Source organism: Alnus glutinosa, chromosome 6, assembly GCF_958979055.1.
Source record: "Alnus glutinosa chromosome 6, dhAlnGlut1.1, whole genome shotgun sequence".
Taxonomy (NCBI): domain Eukaryota; kingdom Viridiplantae; phylum Streptophyta; class Magnoliopsida; order Fagales; family Betulaceae; genus Alnus; species Alnus glutinosa.
The window spans coordinates 19,219,715-19,242,574 of NC_084891.1; the positions used below are offsets into that span (position 1 = coordinate 19,219,715).

Here is a 22,860-nt window from a genome sequence, read left to right on the forward strand (position 1 = left end):
ACACACTTGTAACGACTTTAGAGGGATCTTGAACTTCTCTGAGCTCTTATGGAATTCAATACCGAATTCTTGCAGTTCTCAATGCCCAGGGCCTCTATTTATAGGCTGAGGTGCAGAATGGGCAACTGCTGTAATATGTACAGACGCCGTCCGGACGGTAAACCTGGGCTGTCCGGACGGACAACTGTGCGACAGGATTTTCTGAAAATTTTGCTGAAAATCTTTCCTGTTTAAGATCCGCATCCGGACGGTGAGACATTGACATCCGGACGGTCGCACGTCCGCTGCAAGTAATTTCCATATAAGGCTTCGCGCGTCCGGACCAAGGGGGATGAATGTCCGGACGACAATTCTTCAACACGCAATTTCCATATCTGCTATGCGTGCGTCTGGACCATGAGAGGCAGAAGTCCGGACGGTTGAAGTCGAATCGACAATTTCCTTAACTGATGAGCGCGCGTCTGGACCAATGCTGACTGTCGTCTGGACGATGATATTTGAATTGCGATTCTTGCCTTATGTATGAGCGCGTCCGGACAGGAAACTACATCGTCCAGACGGTGTATCAATCTTCCCATATTCTGAACTTGGAAAGAATCTGAAGCTGATCGATCACTGATGAACGTCCGGACGGTCTACTGAGATGTCCGGACGGATGCAAGCTGGAACAGAATCTTCTTGATACAGTGGAGGGTCCGGACGGAAAGATACGTCGTCCGGACGGATGATGCTGGTCTGTCTAGCGTCCGGTTAAAATGAACACGTCGTCCGAACGGATGGAACAGTGGACAGATGGACATCCGGACAGGATGACACGTCGTCCGGACGGCTGACAGGGAATCTGAAATCTTCTATCTTTTTCGTAGTGCAGAGTCTTCTGAAAATGCTCTGACAAGTGGAATCCCTATTTACAGCATCTTTACGCATAAGTGATTTTGTCCAAACACAGAAAGAGGCCAAAATACTAACAAAACAGTTGATGTCCTTCCTCTTCTTGGACTTTGACTGAGAATTCTTTCCATTCGAATCGCCCTTGTTACTACTTCTTCCACGCTCCTGGTTACCCTTCACAATTAGCCATTCTCCTTGAGAACTTTCATCATTGACTTTCTTCCTTTGATGAAAAGCCAGTAGGGCTCCTGTAACGTCCTCTAACTCTAAGGACTCTTTCCCCCATGTCAAAGTTGGAACCCAATTCTCATATGTGGTAGAAGCTGGGAATGAATTCAACAACATCAATGCCTTGTCTTCGTCTTCAAACTTCACATCAACCCTTTTCAAATCTCTAATTACTTGATTGAACACGTTGATGTGTTGACTCAAATCTGAGCTCTCCGCCATCTTCAACTCGTACAGCCACTACTTTAGAGAAAGCTTGTTCATTAACTACTTGGACATATACCGACTCTCCAATTTCAACCAAACTATTGCCGAAGATTCTTCGTCCATGACATGATACATCACGTCATCTCCAAGACAAAGCCGAATAGTAGCCACCGCTTTCGCCTTAAGCTCCTTCCAATCTATGTCCGGCGTATCATTTGGTTTTGTCCCATATAAAGCCTTCACCATCCCTTGTTTCACCAACAAAGACACGCCTCTGCCATAACCTGAAGTTACCTGTTCAACGAACTTCATCACGTCGAATTTCACAGAAGATGTGCCAATCCCAACCATCGCAAGTTTGGATCTGATACCAATTGTCGTTACCGTGCACAATGATGATGAAAACTAAGGAATCTAAAAGAGAGAAAGCAAGAGAAAAACAAGATAAAATTTACGTGGTTTGGCTGAAAAATAAAGAGACTTCTAATTTAACCGTGTGTGTGTGTGCAACGTGTAACAAAATAATGTAAATGCGGAATTTAAAGAACATAATTTGCTAATGAAGTGGAAACTCAATGAAGAGAAAAACCACTACGGGGTAGCCAAACCTAGGAAATCCACTATCAGAAGACAAAGCTAGTACATAGACAGTAACACTCATATACCCGATATAGCGATCGTATCTAGCACTTTGACACGTAACCCAACGTGAACGCCTTCCAACCAAGTTTCCTACTTGAATGGGTTTTCTATAGATTCTTTTACCTTAGAGCTCCTCCCTAAGATAGACTTCAGCACGAGCAAAATAACCACACACCAACAACATTAGAAAGCTAGCAAATCCTTAAAATGTCTAGCTAAACACCTTTTCTAAGTACAGAAGAATTCAACATTGATTTCATGAATTTTACATTCCTAGAGGCCTCTATTTATATGCTACAGAAGACCTAAATTGACTCTGGTTCGGTTTTCTCTAGGCGGCGTCCAGATGCAAACTACTTTGGTTTTGTGGGTAGGGCTTCTTTATCTCTAGTTCACTTTGATGGCCTTTGGCCGGTCGAGCTTTGTGATTATATATATATATATATATATATATATATATATATATATATATATATATATATATATATATATATATATATATATATATATATTAATTACTTTTATTTTTAGTATATATGGTTAGAATTATTATAAATGGTGTTGTTTTTAATTTTTAAAATTGGAGACTTTTTTTTTTTGATAAAACAGCTGAAAATGGAGCCGTTTTTACGAAAAATGACTCTAATTGGAGTCGATTTATAGAAAACGGTTGGAAATTGAGCCGTTTTGTAAAGTGGCTCAAATTAGAGCCGTTTTTTTATAAAAGGGCTGAAAATGGAGCCCTTATCCCTGAAAACGACTCTAACTAATATTGATTCATTAAATAGTCACGGCTCAAATTAGAGCTGCTTTTGTAGAAAACGGCTCAAATTAGAGCCGTTTTATAGAAAGTGGCTCCATTTTGAGCCGTTTAAGTATAAGTAGCTCAATTTTTTTTTTTTTTAAGCTGTTTTGAAAAACGGCTCCAACTGGAGCCGTTTTAATTAAAAACGTTTCAAATTGGAGCTGTTTTACTAAAACGGCTCCCAAAGAAATGGCTCAATTAAAACGGTTCAATTCAGAACACGCATGTATAAATAACTGATAAGACAGTCAAATAGCAAATATATAATTGAGAATTAAGTATTCAATTAGCATAAATTTCCCTGTAGATAGAAATTTTAAATAGAGGATAATTGCACCATTGGTTCCTGATGTTGGCCTAAATTACAAATCACTCCCTGTAGTACAAAAAGTTCATGGAGGGTCCTTGTAAAACTATAATTACGAATCACTCCCTGAACCCATTTTCGTCCACCAAGTTAACAGATTCCGTTAGTTTGCCACGTGATACCCAATAAGGAATCGACACATGTCCATTACAATAAAAAAAAATATATAAATAAATAAAACTTAAAAATTATTTTATTTTTTTAAACAAATAGAAAATTGCAAAGGAGTGGTTGCCGGGGGTGGCCCGGCCACGTCTAGGGGGTGACGCACGGCCTCCACGTGTCGATTTCCTATTAGGTATGACGTGACAAACTAACGGAATCTGTTAACTTGGTAGACGAAAAATGGGTTCAGAAAGTGTTTCGTAATTATAGTTTACCATAAGAATCCTCCATGAACTTTTTGTACCACAGGGAGTGATTTGTAATTTAGGCCAACTTCAAGGACCAGTGATGCAATTATCCCTTTAAATAGATTACTCAACTAATGCAATGCGTGTGTGTGTGTGTGAAAGCTTTCTCAATAAGGTGTGATGTTCGCTGATATGATTTAAAACAACTGAATTTTCTAAACAAGAGAGAAAATCAATGTTAGATTAGTCAAAAGTCAAACCTTATTTTACTAGGGCCGAGCCACCCTCATCTGATACACTCCCCCTAAGATGCAGCACTTTTCTTTTACTTAGTCCTTTAGTGACCGTCTATTTCCGCAATGATTTGGTTATTGATTGTTTCTATAGGGACAAGTGCAAGAAATGACTTTACAGCACAATAAGTAGTGGATCTTTTTATTTATCCATATTTACTGAAATTTGAATGCTTTTTATCACTTGGTGCTGCAACTTAGAAAGAATGTCAGAATTTATTGATTCTAGGTTTAACTAGCAAGTTGGTCAATTTGACCATCTTAGCACAAAAAATTTCTCTTATCAGAATTTTCAAAAGCCAGAATCAGAGAGTAAAAAAATGTACCTTAGGGGAGCTTTGCATAGTACACAATTTTTCATCACATGAGAAAAGCAATTATTTAACATTAAGATGCACAAGAGAACTTAACAGATATTAGTCATAAACTCTCAATCATATATAAGCATATTCAATCAATGCATAATGAACTGAGGTATCAGGCAAAAATACATGCAATATCTGAAAAGCTATCAAAAGAAAAAAAAAAAATATAAAATTTTCGCATCTTCTCCCCCAAATTTTTTTTTTTTTAATGTTGAAAAAGAAGACAAAAACAACTAAAACATGCTAGATGAAAATAAATGCATAAACACTTCCTAGCATGTGTGATAAAATCAAACCTGTTCACACAAAAGATTTAGAATTTACCAAGACAGAAAAACAGCAACCTAATGTGCTTTTTCTGTCATCCTTAAATAGAACCTGCAGGAATTTCTCAAGACAATAAGAGAGAATATGGGGGATAAAATAAGATGGTTCCTCAAACAGAATGCAAGACATGAATAAGATGTGACGTGATAAACAATGCAATACAAACATACCTGATATACACTAGGATTTAGGAACCAAAATCCTAGGCATGGTGAGACTTCACCTTTACTAGGTGAGACTTCACCTTTACTAGGTGAGTCCACTCCCCCTCAATGAGTGAATGGTCTCATCATTCTCGACCCATACTTGCCTGACCCATGGAGGTGGTTTGCGGGTCTTGTCCATGTTGTCCATTCTCCTTTGCATATATTGCATCAGGCTCAACAACCCTTCATAGCCATGGTTGCTATTGAGCTTTTGTGGCTTTCTCTTATAGCGCCTTGGTTTGTTCTTTTTTTGTTTGCCACTCTAATTGGCAGGAGCAAACTTCTGCTGATGTCGTGGAGCCTGATGTGTCGTCGAAGGTTGAGTGCATGATGTAGCTCTTGCTGGCAGCTCCCTTTGAACCTTCGACTTTTGAGCCTGAAGCTGTGGACATTTGGGTCGGATGTGACCGGTGATGCCCCAGTGATGACAAGTTGGCAGACTTCTTTTATTTGAATGCTTCTTGACAGTCTTTACAGATTTTAAGTTAGCATTCTTGCAAATAACACTGCCCTTACCTTTTATATGTTTCCTATGTAGAGGGACATACTTGGATGAGGAAGGTTCTTCAACTTTACTTTTCTACGGAGCATCCTGCTTAATCCAAGATTTGTGGATTTTTAATAGAAAACAATTTGGTCTAATATTACCAACCTTCCCACAATTATGACAAGTAAGGACAAACTTACCATGAGTTTGTGTACCTGTATCTTTGGATTTAGGCTTCACACAATTTTTTAAGCAAGAATTTTTAGAATTATCTAAACAAGCAGTGTCTACTATCACATGCTTAATAACAATAGAATCTAATTCAGAATCAGAAGCATGTAAAGTAAAAGCACTCAAATCATCAACAATTAAGTCAGGCTTGTTAGAAATATCTGAATGAATACAAAGCATGCCCTTTAAATTATCACTAAAGAAATTTTTCAAGAGATCTTCAGATTCTTTTAATTTATTTTCAAGTGTATCAATAATGTCAAATAGCATGGTATTCTCAAATTTCAAAGAGTCAATCAAAGCATGTGATGTAGACAATTTAATAATTAAATACTATTTTTCTTGCTTAACCATTTTTGAGCTCTTTGTTTGGAATTTTTATTCAATTTAAGAAAATTCTCAAGAAGCTCATTATCACAATTCTCTTCAGACAACATAGAAGAATTCATGATAAAAAAAAGTCAACAAAAATATGGATCACACTTAAGAAATTAATCCGAACACGAGTGTACCTGCTCTGATACCAAATGAAAAATAATGAGACTTCTAATTTAACCGTGTGTGTGTGTGTGTGCAACGTGTAACAAAATAATGTAAATAAGGAATTTAAAAAACACAATTATTTTGTTAATGAAGTGGAAACTTAATGAAGAGAAAAACCACTCTCGGGTAGACTTGGTAATTTTTGACAAGACCCGCGAACCCGGCACGAACAAGACACAAAAAAATCGGTTTTGGGTTTGTTATTATCAGGTTCAGGTCATAATCGGGTCAACCCGATTATAATCTTGTTTGGCTGATTAAACGATTATAACCCTGTTAACAAAATAAAAATAAAAATGGAAACTTCAAGAAAGAAGAGAACCCTAGCCGCACTTTCATTTTCACTTTGTCTTTCTTAGTTTCTTTCACTCTTTCAGCCCAAAATCTGAATCAGTCATGCACGGTTTACCCACCGTTCACGCAGGCACGCCCACGAGCCCACGATGACGACGACACCTCACAGAGTCACACACAGCCATGACGCCTCACAGTCACGGTCTCACCTAGCTTCAGCCTTCAACGGTTCAGCCCTTCAGGCCCTTCATAGTTTGGTGACTTCGGTTCACAGTTTGTTGAATTTGGTTTCAAATTGTTGTGAGTTGTTCTTTTCGATTTTCGGTTGTTAGTTCTTTGTTAGTTCAATCCGATTTTTGGATTGAAGTTATCCCCATTGTTTATTTGAAGTTGTTGATTTTGGGCTCAAATTGTTGTGAGTTGTAACTGTAATTTAAGGTGGTTGGTCGTTTGTTGTGGGTTGAGAATGGGTGGAGCAATTTTTTGGGTTTTTTCTTCTTGTTTTCAATTGGGGAACCGAATGGGTTGAAGCGTTGAAGGGATTTTTGTTTTCGCCAAAATCTGCGACCACCAGATCGGTTCTCGAATCCAACTGTCCAAGCCTAGTCTAACCTTCTCTACCTTGTGGCCTGTGGGGTGAAGTGATGCCGGTGAGCAGTGAGTAGTGAGAACGCGTTAACAAAACGTGTTCGACGGGTTCGTGTCGTGTAACCCAATTCATTACCAGGCCATGTTCAGGTTAGATGTTATGACCCGATTAATAATCGGGTCGGGTTCATGTTGGATCCGATTGTGTTATCGGGTCATTCGGGTTGACACGAACTCGACCCGCTGACCTGAATTGCCAAGCCTACTCCGGGGCAACCAAACCTAGGAAATTCACTATCAGAAGACAAAGCTAATACATAGACAGTAACACTCACATACCCGATGTAGTGATCATATCTAGTACTCTGACACGTAACCCAACGTGAACACCTCCCAACCAAGTCTCCTACTTGAAGGGGTCTTCTATAGATTCCTTTACCTTAGGGCTCCTTCCTAAGGACTTCAGTACAAGCAAAGTAACCACACACCGACAACCCTTAGAGAGCTAGCAGATCTTCACAATGTCTACCTAAACACCTTCTTTAAGAACATAAGAATTCAACACTAAATTCATGAATTTTACATGCCTAGCGGCCTCTATTTATAAGCTACAGAAGACCTAAATCAACTCTAATTCGATTTTCTCTAGGTGGCGTCTAGACACAAGCTAAGGCTGTCCAAACGGTGAACTGTGCAACCGGCTTTCCATAAAGCGCTAAAAATCTTTCCTGAATAAGGCCGCGTCCGGACGGTGTTGCCCTAGCGTCCGGACAGTTGCACCTCTGCTGCATGCAATTACCATAATAAGGACTAGCTCTGGACGGTGTTACCCTAACGTTCAGACGGTTGCAATTCTTCTCCACGTCGTTCCTTAGCAAGGATGGTGTCCGGAAGGTGTAGACCTGTCGTCCGAATGTATGCAGCTATCTTCCCATATTTGTGTCAATGAAGAAAACCTAATTCTCCTCGAACTCTAACTTGCGTTTGGACGGTATTGCCACGTCGTCGGGATGGATGCACTGAAATGCTGGAAACTTCTCGAACTCTGAAGAGCATCCGGACATGTTGCCATGACGTCCGGACAAATGCAACCTTGAATTATTCGAAACTTCTCGACATTGATGGGAGTCCGGACGGTATTGCCACGTCGTTCGGACAAATGTTGCTGATTGACGAGCGTTTGGACGTTTTATAGGGTCGTCTGAATGGAAACAAAGGATCCAACTTTTCTGAGTTGGAATCTGCACAGAATCTTCCTGAAATTTCTGAAATAGCCTTCTTGAAGCATATGATACTGCAACTTGTCATAATAAGGCTCTTTTCATATCAGAGAAATAAACTCTAAATATCTGAAGACTCTAAAATATACGGCATCCCTGTTAAAGCAGCAACATTACATGATAGTGATTTTGTCAACAGAATGTAGCCAATCAAAAACTAACATCAGCAATTTGCCTACGTCCACAAGAGTGTGACTATATTCAATAATATGATTTAGGGTTACATCATAACATATTTATAGCAAAACCCTAATGTATGGACAGATATGAAAAACCCGAAAATACCATGTACCGTACCGAGAACCATTGCCCCCGCACCTCTACAACCTAATCGTCCCCAGGCGACATAAACTTAATTATGCCCAACTGACGACTTTACTAGTACTCTCATATTACTCTATACATCCAAGAAAATATAAGCCACTTGTTCCAACAAAGATGTTGAAGTTGACGCTTCAGATGAGCAACTCGAGATTGAGATTGCGAGGCAAATTTGGTGGCAAGGTAAGCCCAGACTTGACACCCTGACGGGAAGTATTCAGGCCATTCAGGCCATATACCATTGATAGGACCTTTTTTGTAAGAATTGCATTAATCCAACTCAAGATACATTGATCCTTCTTTGTCCAAATGGAAAAGTCTGGATTGCCAGTGGTCATATCTTTGATCAAGGAGAAATTTGTGAGGGCAAGGTTCGGAGCCCTCCATGAGTTCATGTACTCGTAAGACAGGAAGAAACTGGCTAAGCCACATATGGTAGTTTGGCCCATCCAGTTTGACATACACAAAGGTAGTAACATTTAGGAACATGTAGGTAGTGGGTGTACCAGGGATTGGAGAGTTGGTGTTGGAGGGAGAAGCCATTGGAAGTGCGAAATTTGTAAGGGGAGGGAAAAAAAAAAATGAGAGAAACATAGAACTAAAGGATCGAGACAAGTGTGAGCTTGGTTTAATGCACTGATACCATGAAAGAATAAGATCACAAAGTAAGTGAATGTCTCAATATCTTTCTCTGCAGTATACATGTCCATATATACGCAACGAGTGTACATGAATTTACATGGAAATAACAATAAATAATAAGGGATAATTGCACCGTTTGTCTATAGGTTTGGCCATGATTATTTTTCACTTCCTACGGTTCAAAAAGTTCATGGGAGGTCCTTGTGATAAACAATAATTACAAATCAGTCCCGGAACATATTTTCCATTTAAAAGTTAACAGATTTCGTTAGTTAGCCACGTCACACCCAATAGGAAGCCGACACGTGTTAATTACAATAAAAAAAAATAAAAAAAAATATTAGTTTTTTTAAAAATATTAATAAAAATAAAAATAAAAAATGAAAAAATACAGGCCGGGGGTATCTTGGCCATCCCCAAAGGGTGGCTACTGGTGGGCAGCCCCCCTTTGTTTTTTTTTTTTTTTTTTTTTATTATATTCTATATTTTTTTTTATTGTAATGGACACTTTTCGGCTTCCTATTGGGTGTAAGTGGCTAACTAACGAAATCTATTAACCTAGTCGATGGAAAATTGGTCAAGAGAGTGATTCATAATTATTGTTTACCACGAGGACCTCATATGAGCTTTTTAAACCACAAAGAGTGAAAAATAATTTGACCAACTCCAGAGACCAACGATGCAATTATCCCAAATAACAATTTGCCTAATTTAAATGATTGACTAATTTCCTTCAAATATTTGAATTGTCTTTATTGCTTGATTGGGTGCTTCATATATTTTCATTGTGTGGTTGTCTGCCAATATGGTAGGATTTACTAATAGTGAATCATTGGGCTTGTTTGATAGGTTACGGAACAGAACAGCATAATGATGTTACTGTTCATGTAATTTTTTTTATTACTTTTTTTATATTTTCTACCACCAATCAACATCAAAACATTCCAATTTTTTTTTACTTTTTATATCACATCAATAATTTTTTTATTAGTATTCAAATAAAAAAATTCACTACAATACAAAACTTTTTCACTTTTTTATACAAATTCTTTTTATTTTATATCACATCGTCACTTTTTACTAATTTCAAAACTAACAACCCACTACTCTGTTCTGTACATGTCTTTGTTAAACAAGCCCATTAATTTCTTAACATGGCTTGATATCATGGCTGTCATGGAATGATTTCCATGATCTTCAATTGACTTGATCGATGATGGCCTGGTTGTCGTGATGGTTTGGCTTGAAAGGAAAGTCGCAGCATGATGAGCCGGAACCTTCTCGACTGTAGGAGGTTGGTTAACAAGTATATCACGTATTACTATTCATATGAAAGAATAATTTAAAATTCATATATTTGTTGTGGGTTTGTTAAATGAATAATTGAACTATTTCTAATAATGTTTTAAACTGTAGATCCAACATATACACTGTAATATATAGTATATATATCTTCACATCATTTGATATAAATTCTTTCTTACATTAATTCTAAAATGGGATTCATTCATCTGACTCGTTGATCAACTTGCCTCACATGATTCTAGAAAGGAAACGAGCTGATCATGATTCTGAAGCATGAACAGAAGACAAAACTGAAGCTCCATAGATCCAAATGCAACTTTTATTAAGACAACTAGCTAGTTTACAACAAACGATTACCATTACATATGGTTTTGTTATTTAAACTATGAAGCTAATTTCCCCCAAAAAACACAAACACCAAGGACTCTTCATCAAGGAAAACATCGATTAAAAACCGAAACAAAGAGTGAAAAAAAAGTTTTCCTGGAGACATGAAAGCCATAGTTACCAAACATCCCACCACCTTTGGAGCACTCAAACTTCGGTCTGAAGTGATCGTTAGATGCTCATAGGGCTTTGTGGATCATTCAGAGCTGCAATGGCTGTTTCAATCTGTATCTTCAAATCATCTTTCTCCTCTTCACCTGCCTGCAAAACAAGAATAGAATGGCATAGAAACCTTCAACTCTTTTTTTTTTTTTTTCTTTTTCTCTTTCTTTGGGTTATAGCCTTACGTGTCATCATATAAGGCTTTATACAAACAAACAAAAAATTGTGATTTGAAAACGTAGAGAAATCAATCTGCGTTTTAGAGGCCTCAGCATGTAGTTAGCTCATTGATCAAGCTTTAACAATTTCTAGGTTAAGTTTTACTATAATCACAGATTTATTTCAAAACCACAACAATTAAAAAAAAATTTCAAAAGCATAACCAATGTTGTAAAGTGTTAACATTAACATAATGTTTATTATTTTAAATTATGACTATGTAATTGATATTATTTTATTGGTTTAATTTGCTTATGCACTAATTTAGAAAATCATAAAGTTGGGGATAAACAAGAGCAATTAATTAAATTTCAATCAATGTCTGATAGTTGGTGAACTAGTCACTTCCAAACCCTTTGAATATAATTAGATTTGGAGGTAGTGTATGGAAGATGCTGTGTTTAATTTAGACTATAATTGTACTCGTGGAACAGTGGTCTATTATAAAATTTTTAAAGTAAAGTGGACTTCAGAAGAAAAAGATCTGGAGAAAACGAGAAGATGATATGAAGCCCCACTAGAAAAATATAAAACTTGTACCAATTATATTTGGGCCCCCCCAACAAAAACAATTTTATTTCAATTGGACCCCATTAGAAAATTTATTTTTCTTTGAAGCCCCCATTAGAAAAATTGTAGGATCTGCCTTGTAAACAAGTTTAGTGAATAAGAAATTGAGGATTTCGGCATTGATTTGTGTATATATATATATAGCCTGACCTCAGTTGAAGTTGACCCACGTTCCAATTTTGTAGCCACGCTCCATAATCGTTTGAGAAATACTGGGGTCTACACTTCTTTACACCCATCATCAAAACACATTTGTAAACCCCTCATCGTGCACTTAAATGTGTTTTTATGACTATACACTCCAGCATTTCTCTATTCTCTAATCGTTTTGCCTTGCCACCTAAGGCATCTTTCCTTCTTATTATTTTGTTATCCAAATAATTGTACCTAATAAAAACTATTCTAATTGGGTATCACTAAGACTTAAGTCTCTAAATACACCCATATATATATATATATATATATATATATATATATCCAAGATGCATCAATTTCCTTTAGCACTAAAGCCCAAGGACGACTTTGTTACCTAACACCAATTTAATTAGTCTATTTCTCGTTATTGTTTAGAGTGCGTTTAGTACTGCGTTTTTGTATATCAAAATTGTAATTTTAGACTAAATTACAGAAAATGTGTTGTTTAAGAGTCTATTTTTAAAAAATTGTGATTTTAAGAATATGAAAAAAATCTGTGTTTTTAAATCCCATACAATTGGGTGCGTCTTTAAAAACTCACAATTTTAAAAGTTAAATTGCGATTTTACGAAACATTTAACTGTATTTTTAAAAATTGCATTTTCAAATCGTAAATCGCAACAGATCTTAATTAGCTAGTGTTAAGATTTATTTGAATTTGTGATTTTAAAAAGTGTAATTAAAATGTGTGATTTGAGAAAATGATTTTTAAAAACGCAATTAAGTGTTCGACAAAATTACAGTTTGACAAATCGCATAATAGCCTTTAAAATTCTACGCAATTAAGAAACGCGATTTAGAGAATAGAAAAGAGAAATGAGAAAAACGCGTGGGAATTGAATCGCAATGACATTAAATATAAATAGAAAATGAGGAACACGTTTCGAATGCCATTTTCATTTCGCCACGAGCCCCTCCTCCTGGTTTGAAGGAAACAAAAAGAGAAAATGGCATTCCGGGAATTATCCTGAAAACATGGACCCACAAGGGAAACATCCTTAGTGCTACTCTTCGTAGGCTTGAAAAATCAGGTTAATTCTCGAACTGATTGGGCCGAAGGAGAGATACTACGATCACCACACAAGCATGTGCGGTTGCTTTCAGAAGGGGGAACCAACGTCTTCCATTGCTCAGCTTTAATTGACCAAATCACCAGCCAAAGAATCTCACCCACAATTTCAAATATCCATCTCATTAACCTTTCTTTGCTTTCGACCTAGCTATATATATATATATATATATATATATATATATATATATATATATATATATATATATATATATATATATATATATTCCTTCAACTTTGTCTTTTCAACTGACAAATACCTTTTTATATTTTTAATTTTTTTTAAAAAAAATCAACTATTAAATCGGTAAGACTTGACCTATATGTATAAGGCATGATTTGATCGACCATAATTTCTATAGCCTAATGATTAAATTACGGAAATGATTTGGACCGTATATTAATGCTTTATGTCACATAATTGTTTCACCAAGAGTACAGACATATCAAATATTCTTTTATTTTTAACTTTTAAACAAGATTTGAAGTTTAGATATGGATTATAAATCTATAGCAAAGGCTAGCTCAAGTGTGTCCTTTGCCCCAAATTTGGAAAACATTAATATACTAATGATTTTGATAATTCCCAAAATCCTACCCTATTAGGAAAAGGAAAAAAAAGCTGTCAACCAGTACTATGGCTCTATGCTATCTTAATTATATACTCCCTTTAAATTCATGAAAAATCCATTCAAGGACAATGCCTAGCTAGCTAAAATCTTCACACGTTTAAATTTTCTTTCAATTTTTTTTTTTGAAAAAAAAAAAAAAAAAATCACGTGTGTGCCATGTCATATTTCAATTTCAATTATTATTTTTCAGACACGAAATTAGCAGGTTAGGATTAAATATCATTTATAGTCTTATACTCATATTTCAACACAAAACATATATAAAGACTGACAATTTTTTATATGAACCGCAAATATAACACGAAATTAACATGTTAAAGTTGAGAGTTCTTATATACACTCATCTCTGAACAATGGAACACGAATTGCTACCCCTAATAGAACTTGAAATATATTGTCCCAAACCTATACCCTCCCAAATTAATTGGGACCTGGACCTTCTCCAGTTTAATTCAATTGGAGATGAGCCAGTTAGTTGTAAGGATATTTTGATATCTCTGGTTGAAACTCAACGGAGAGGATCCTATTGCCCCAAATTGATGATGATTTAACCCGATATAAGTAACTCGTGAGATTGAAGATAGCTAGCCTGGCCAAGCCAATCACTTCAACAATACTGTAATATATAGCTTGAAAAAGGAGAAAAAAACAAGAAAAAAAAGAAAGTAAGATCCATCGTGTTCAAAGTGGACATCGAATGGGGTCCTTTCCACACTTTTGCTCATCGACTGGTTTTATTCCGCAATACTCTGGATGACACCACCACCGATCTATCATTCCCTTAAATTACAATATCACAACCACATAATTGATGATCCACTTTATTAAAGTCTCGTCTATCAGTTTTCAATCCTAAAGACCCCCACAATTCCAGGCTGTTATCTTTTCTTTTCCCCTCTCTCTCTCTCTCTCTCTCTCTCTCTCTCTCTCTCTCTCTCTCTCTCTCTCACACACACACACACACACACACACACACATTTTTAACCTTATTAATCCATGATCAAGCTAATCACAAGATAACCCCAACCGTTGATATAGTTGCGGAAAGTGGAAGGAATACTAATATATATAGAAGCTGAGAATATAAAGGTAGGAAAAGGGACTGACCTCAACGAAGACAGTTTTCACAAGCCTCCCAGAAAAAGCAGTGATGCTTGCAGTAATGATTTTGAGCTTCAAAGATTCGAAGACCTCACAAAGTTTCACCATTGTGTCTGTTCTTTTACTGCATGTTAGGCTCACCACCACTGTCTTCTCCCCCATGTATGTTGCCCTCAGCTGCACCCAATTCATTATTTGACCAAATCTATCAATATAATTAATAAAACTTCTCTAAATCAATTTTAATGATTTAATAACAGACTGTTATATAATTGAAATGACATGATAATAAAATAACATTTTAATTATATGATAGCCATATAACAACAGTCTACTGTCTATTTGGGTCGGAGAGAGATCGAGGGAGAGAGGGGCTCACTTCAAGGACTTCAATAGGGGAAGTTCTTGGTCCCCCAGAATCATAAAACTGGTCCGTCTTCTTCTTCTTTGATCTCAACAAGATAGGAAGCTCTTGCTCAAAGCCATAACCCGGATTTTTCTTCAATTTTCCGGATTCAAGCTCCAATATCTCAGCTTGGATTGTTCTTTCTTGTTCATGCAGCTCTTGGATGTATTCAATGGCGTCTTTGATTATTGAAGCCTTATCCATCTGGAAGTCAACAAGAGGATGGATGGATGGAACTAATTAATTAACACAGCAAAAAATGGAAGAAAGAGAACAAAATGGTGCACATTAGCAACGCGGTAATCATGGTAGGTGCACAATAGCACAATTATTGGATTATATATAGTGCGGCATGTGTGTAATTTAATGGGCCACCTTGGTAATGTTTGGGACCACTGCTCTGAGTGCAAACAGCCTTTCGTTCAGCTTCCTCCTCCTATTCCTCTCGGAGACGATGTTCTTTGACGCCGCCGACGACGCTGCCCCGTCCGGCGAGCTCGAATCGTAGTACCCGGAAAACGCCTCGTCCAAACCCCAGCTGCCACGTGATAGAAGATTTGTTACCACCACACTCCTCCCCATACCAAAATTCGAAGAGAGAGAGAGAGAGAGAGAGAGAAATATACCTATCGAGCTCTTCAGTTTGAAGGAACATTTTGGTCTCCCAATAGTGTTTGTACTCTTCGCTTATGTTGTTGAATTCTTCGCCAATGTTGTCCATGGTTTTAGTTTTTTTTTTTTTTGGGGGGGGGGGGGGGGGGAGAGAAACAGAGAAAGAGAGGGAGGATCTTTCTTCTTTTTTCTTCTTTTGCTCTGGGGGAATGGAGGGATTTTATAGGCAGCCTGAAATTTTAGCGAATTTTGAGGTTGGGGACTGGATTTAATCCACGTGGGAATCCCATGTTCTGTGTTGTTGCTTCCCAGAAAGATCATTACCGTCCAAACGGATGTAAAACGTGGTCTACAAGGCCGCGTAAAAACAATAACCAAGCAGCTTACTTTCGCATCTTTGTCTGGCGCGTGCCGTGTACACTCTTTATTATTGGTAGCCCTTCAAAGTCGTTCATGGTCTTCGCGCGGTTTGGTTGTTGGACATAGGGCTAACAATTTCAATTCAATTTTTATTCGCTTGTCGTATTGAGTCGTGTTGTAATATGAATATAAGATTAAAGTAATGTGTTGAGGATATTGTTTTTATTCGGGTTTCATATGGGTAAAATAGTTTTTTATTTACATTCTTTTTATTCGAAGAAATTCAAATAAAATAGTGTTCACAAGCATTACTCATAAGATTATGTACGTCAATTCTAATTCGATCTATTTAATTAAACGGGTCAAATTCATTAAATTTAACCCGCTAATTTCATGTTGAATTTGTGTCGAATTTACAATTTGTGTAAAAAATTAACAACTCTTATATTACGTGTCGAATTTGAATTATATCGACACATGTATATAAAATTATATAAATCAATCTTAACTAACTAGTTTTATTTTCAGTTGTATCAAAAATTACATGCCAAAATTCGGTTAGAGACTTAGTAGTAACCGTTAAATCAGCTGAATTGTCTGCATTGGTATGGCTTTTTCTCTTTATGGCTACTGTATGGATTTTAATGTATAGGGTACAATCGTTTTCTGGGCCATTTAGGGAGAGAGACAAAATTTAACGAATTTGTTTTTACTTCATTTTCTAAGCTTACCTATTTATTAATGAGAAATGATATATTTATAATTTCTGTATAATTTTAATAATTATTTTTTTAAATTAATTATTAAATCTTACATATTATTTAGTAGTTTATTTTTATTTTTTTTTTTAAAAAAAAAGTAAAAAAGTACAAAAAATGATAAAAATTGTAAACAAATCATATCTCATTTCCTTTAAAAAAAATAAAAAATAAAAAAATCATACCTCATTTTTTAATTAATATTATTAGCTATCCATATAAACATTTGTCTTTATATAATTGTAAATACATGATATCATATCAATTTTATTTGACAGTGATTTCATATCATTTGTTCTCATGTCGTTCTACTCAACAACCAGATGAAGATATGAATATTTTACTCTCCCTCCCACCTATTATTTATTAAAAATTTCAAAAAAAAAAAGAAAAAAAGAAGAAGAAGAAGAGCCATTCCTTATCCTCTCCTTATGTTTCCTCTTTTTCCCCTCATCACCTCTTACTTGGCTTCAAAGTTCTAAAAAAAAAATTACAAAAAATAAAAAGTTCCGAAAAGATAATGAAATAATGTTTTTCAAAATTTGTCCCAAATCTTAAGTCAAATTTTGAAATGGAATGAAAAAAATAATGAATAATATATTTCAAAATTTGACGTTACCCTAATTTTCAGTCAAATCTTGAAATTTTTGCCGTATTATTGGTCGTCTTATATTTTGAGAAAAGACTGTTGTGCATGTTTATAGACATATGGAGTGGGACCCACCACATGAGTCACACCCCATGTATTTAGTATTTACAAAAGTGCACAACAGTTGCACAATTGTTGTGCACCAATCAACTCTCTATATTTTTAAAATCATTGCTTCTGGACAATTTGTCTTTCTTAAGTCTTAAATAAAAGGAAATATACATATTCTTTCAAACTATCATTTCATTGTTACTGTTCTATTAAAACTACTAATTGTGTTAATATCTCCCAAAACTACTCAAAAATGTCGATGTCCCACAAGACCAACAAAATGACCAAAAAAAAAATGATCTTGAAAAACAAAAAATAATTAAAAACAATTTTTTAAATTTTTTATTAAAAATACAAAAAACAAAAACGAAAAAAAAAATAACTGAAAAATTATAAACAAAAATGAAAAAAAAAATGAAAAACCGGTTTGTTTTAATTTTTTTTAGTTTTTAGTTTTTTCTTTTTAAATTTTAGTTTTATAATATTTTTACAATTTTTAATTTTTTTTTATAATTTTATGTAGGGTATTTTTGTCACCGAAGGACATTGACATTTTTTTTTTGTAGTTTAGGGGTGATATTGACAACAAAGTAGTAGTTTGAGGGCAATATGTGTATTTTTTCCTAAATAAAACCAAGAACTTGAATTCCATTTATGCTCCGTTTTGTTTCGATGTAAAATGATTTTTGAAAAATGATTTCGGCATTTTCTGGTGTTTGGTAGGGGTGCAAATAATAGTCAACCGAAAAATGATTTCCGTTTGACAAAAAATGCGTAGTTAACTTCGGAAAATGATTTACAATTTTTAAAAGCGTAAATTATTTTCCCCTGACTGCAGACACAGTCAACCATATTTTAAACGACATAATTGACCTTCACGCTCAAGCAGTCGACCATTGTTGGAATTCGGCAACTGGTCAGTGTCGGAATCTGGAGACGTCCGGCCGCCGTCAATGGATTTCGGCGAACTAGATTCCGACCATACAACCTGAGTGTGGCCGTATTAGGCCAGATTCCAACCGGATCTGGCCAATCTGGCAAGACTCTGGATCTGGCTGGAATTTGGCCGAATTCCGGCCATACAACTGGAGTCTGGCCTTATTAGGCCAGATGCTAGCGAATTTGGCCAGAATCTGGTGACGATGACTGAACGTTGCCAGATTCCGTTTTTTGCCGTTGGTGATTTTTTCGTGCAAGCCAAATGCCGAAAAATATTTTCGAAAAAATAATTTTTCCTTAAAAATGATTTCGTCGAAAATATTTTACAACGGAAATCATTTTACGTCAAAGCAAACGAGGCATAGTTGTTGAAAACCCCAATCGAAAGCCTACAACACCACCACTTCAAACATTAAACTATATTAGAGGGTTCATATTATGATTTGAGACATGTTATATGTACATCTTTGATACATCTCTCATACATCTTTTTTCAAAACAACTATGATATTTATAAGACTCACATGTGGGTCCTACAGATTCAATGGTTGAGTCCTACAGATCTAATGGTTGATTTAAAAAAAAAAAATGCAAGTACAAAAAAAAATAGCATTTCTCTTGTGATTTTGATATCATAAAATAGACAATATAATTTAGATTTAAGGAAATACAAAAAGAATTGTATTCCAACATAAATATGAATCAAATGCCATAAGTTCAAGTAATTTTATGTGGATCAGTACTCTAACAATGGATGCCTCTAGCAGTACTATATTCAAGACAAACACATCGATGAACACTTACTCCAAACTTGCTATGCTTTTTCCTAATGTAATGACAAGAAGAAAGAGTTGTAAGACATCAAATAAGATATATAGACATCCCAAAGTTAGAATCTTGTTAAACTTTTTCTGTTCTATATATAGTTAAAAAAAATGAAATAAAATAAAAAAATAAATCCAAAAGTTAGAATCTTATTTGAAAAGAAAAGAAAAGCCAACAGACTGATGCTCAAGTTAAGCATCTAAACATTCAACTGATGCCATGAATGATGAATCCTTATTTGTGTGATCGTAGAACACTGACTGATGGCTAGCTTGATATATATATATATATATATATATATATATATATATATATATATATATATATATATATATATATATATATATATATATATATATATATATATATATATATATATATATATATATATATATATTTTTTTTTTTTCTCAACTCAAAGGTTTCTATTGTTTGAAAATCAAAAAAGAAAAAGAGAAAATCAACTGCTTCGAGGGGATCATACATCCAATTGATCACTTCATGAGGATCAACCTTTCAACGTTGTATAAAGCAATTGATGTTTTTGTTAGAAAAAAGTAATTAAAGATAAAACAAAAAACAAAAATGCTGATAAGGTGTGTTACAAAGTCGTTTTCCTTAAGAAATTATTTGTCCCCATCAAATCTGAAGAATTGGTATGCAAAGGGTTACAACAAATATTTCTCCAAGATACAATAGAATTCAAAAAACACCTATGTAGTTTGAATGCATTTTGTACAAACAAAACAAAACTTGAACACCTTCAAATTTTTTATTCTAGCAAGAAAAAGAGACTCGAATTTTGAGAATATATAGGAATTTTAGAGAGACTAAAGAAGAAAGATTTTATGTGTTAAAACTGGTTTGCAATTGTCTATTTATAGTGTTGAAACAACAGTTTTTAATGTCTATTCACTAACGGGCATTTAACAGTAATAAACTGTTATTCTAACAGTACGTCATTAATTCTGACCTTTATATTTCAACAAATACTTAATTTTGACCAATAGATTAAAAAATTATTACTAACGATTATTTAATTATAACCGTTAGATCGTAATTGTTAGTAACAATCACTTCATTTCAATTGTTAGGTCAAACTTAAATTGATCTTACAGTTTACTTTACTAACGATCCAGTAAAACTAATAATTTGATATATCTTAGAAGCATCTTATGGTTCAGATCAAACCACAAATCGTTCATAACCTTACAAAAATCAATGGTCATGATCTGATCAATCCGAGCTTTGATGCTAAATGATAAGTGCGCTATCAAGACGCCACTAGTACCCTACAACTCATTGCCATGCATACACATATGCGCACGTGTGCATCTAGTTCTTCTCATCGTACTAGAGTACTATACATACAAGTGCACACACCCTAAACATTGCTTTAAAGTAAATGCTAGCTTGATGTGTGTTGAGCCTTTTAAATGCAAATTTGACTTCTTTCTTTTTTTCAATTGAGACTCTATTCTTTCAAGAAACTTTAATACCTTCCAATAAAACATTATCAAACCCCAAAGTAAATGTATGTACGTACTAATTGAAATTTTCTAACAGTTTTACACTTCTCCCCTTGTCATGCGACCTTTACACTGAATTTATATAACAAAGGAAGACTTATTTAGGTAAAAGAATCTAGGATTTATCTTATTAGCGAATAGATTATTAGGGAAAGAGAATCAAAATATGCTGATACTATAATACTTCGCACTGAATTAGGATTAAAAAAGGGATAAAAATGGGATTTTAAATATTTAGAAGAAATTTCACCTAAAAAATTATCCGAACAGTAGGTAACGGAAAAATAGGAAAAACGTTTCTGACGATCCACATTAGCAAAAAGGTCCTAATGATTCAAAGACCGTCCGAATGAATTGATGGAAGCAAAAACAACCATTTGCATACGAATCGAATAAGGCCAACACTGCACATGCGCGGTGGGACTGTATTAAAACCCTATTATAAGCCCTAGGGTACTGTTCGGTGAGTGCCTTAGCCTTCACAAACACACACACAGAGAGAGAGAGAGAGAGAGAGAGAGCCAAACCCATGTATATAAACATTGAACGATAAGATGTTTAACTACCAGCAAGATAGTACCTTCAATTAATACCTATATACATTGAACGATAAGATGTTTCACTACCAGCAAGATAGTACCTTCAATTAATACCACTCCATCCGTATTTCTACTTGGATAATATTAGAGTTCCTTCTAGTATTTTTTTGAAATCTTTTTATGTTGACATGACATTTTTTTTTTTTTTAATAAAATCAAGAGAGAAAAACGAAGCTGTAGTTTTTTTTTTATTTAAAATAAAACATCATGTCAACATATAAAGACTCCAGAAAAATACTAAAATGAAATTTAACATTTTTCTTTCTAGTCGGCCCACAAAGAAAGAAAAAAAAGAAGGAAGAAGAAGAAAAAAATAAATAAATAAATAAATAAAAAAGACAGTGCGGATACACAAAGCCAGTGCTTTTAGTTGAGTGGACAATCATAACTAATTTTATTAATAGGCCAATAGCCCATTTACCCCATGATCGATTTTTTGTTTTTGGCTTTTGTATTTCCTTTCACAATCATTACAGGGAAACAATTACCACGTGACAAATTTAACTCCTCCGAGACAGCCGGCCAGTCGCGCAGTGGAGCATTAATACATTTTTAGGATTTGACCTTTTCCTGACGTCACCATTTCCTTTCCTCGTGACGTCGTTAATTAACTCATCTGTCACGCGTTGCAGACTACGTGATAATGTTGGCGCGGAATTACTTCGAATCTCCATTGTTTTGTGAGGCGCGACTTATTGCCACCCGTCCACACGAGCCGTAAGAGCGCCACGCAGAAAATGCTGCAAGACTTGACTATTTTTTTTTTTTTTGAAAGGGTGCAAGACTTGACTTGGACCCGCCGCTTTGCCTTTCTTCTTTCCTTTTTTTTCGGTGGAAGACTTAAAACTTAGGAAAATAATGGGCTTGTTTGGTAAGTAATTGTATTGTGAAATATTTTTATGTTGCGTAGTAAGAAGTGATTGATGTGATATAAAATTTAAGAATGTTTTATAGAAAAGTAAAAAAAAATTATTTTGTAATGAGTTTTTTTATTTGAATAATAATAAAAAATGATTGATGTGATATAAAAAGTGCAAAAAAGTTGAAATGTTTTTTTTTAGAGAAGTGAAAAAAAATAGAGGGAGAGTTTGAGTGGTTTGCCAAACTAACCCATAAAATTTCTCAAAAAAAAAAAGGAAAATAATAGAATTTCTCAAAAAAAAAAAAGGGAAAATAATAGAATTTCTCAAAAAAAAAAAAAAAAGGAAAATAATAGAATTACTCACTATGAGTGCACGAATCACTCCCTAAAACTTAAGAGAGTTTCTTGATACCACATTTTTTATAGAGACTTGATTGGTGCACATCATTTGTTGTGTAACTGTTGTGCACTTTTATAGAGATATGGGGTGGGATTCATATGATGAATCCTACCACATGGGTCTCACCTCATATCTCTAGAAACAACTGTTGTGCAGGAGTC

The 22,860-nt window shown here is 35.0% G+C and overlaps 1 protein-coding gene across 1 annotated transcript; it reads right to left on the reverse strand.

The window, feature by feature from the left end:
* Positions 1-10,676: 10,676 nt before the first annotated feature.
* Positions 10,677-15,897, reverse strand: LOC133870500 (transcription factor bHLH35). Its single transcript, XM_062307657.1, has 5 exons — positions 15,743-15,897; positions 15,492-15,654; positions 15,090-15,320; positions 14,717-14,887; positions 10,677-11,023 (listed from the first exon to the last, which is right to left on the reverse strand). The coding sequence occupies exons 1-5, from the start codon at positions 15,835-15,837 to the stop codon at positions 10,934-10,936; spliced, it is 750 nt and encodes a 249-aa protein (XP_062163641.1). The 5' UTR covers positions 15,838-15,897; the 3' UTR covers positions 10,677-10,933.
* Positions 15,898-22,860: the final 6,963 nt, after the last annotated feature.

Bases quoted from the DNA above. Each gene is read 5' to 3' on its own strand.
- LOC133870500 (XM_062307657.1), bottom strand. From the start codon at position 15,837: ATGGACAACATTGGCGAAGAATTCAACAACATAAGCGAAGAGTACAAA. The intron at 14,888-15,089 runs GTGAGCCCCTCT...AATTGGGTGCAG, and splicing joins CCCCTATTGAAGTCCTTGAA to CTGAGGGCAACATACATGGG. The intron at 11,024-14,716 runs GTCAGTCCCTTT...CTTGTTTTGCAG, and splicing joins TGAAAACTGTCTTCGTTGAG to GCAGGTGAAGAGGAGAAAGA.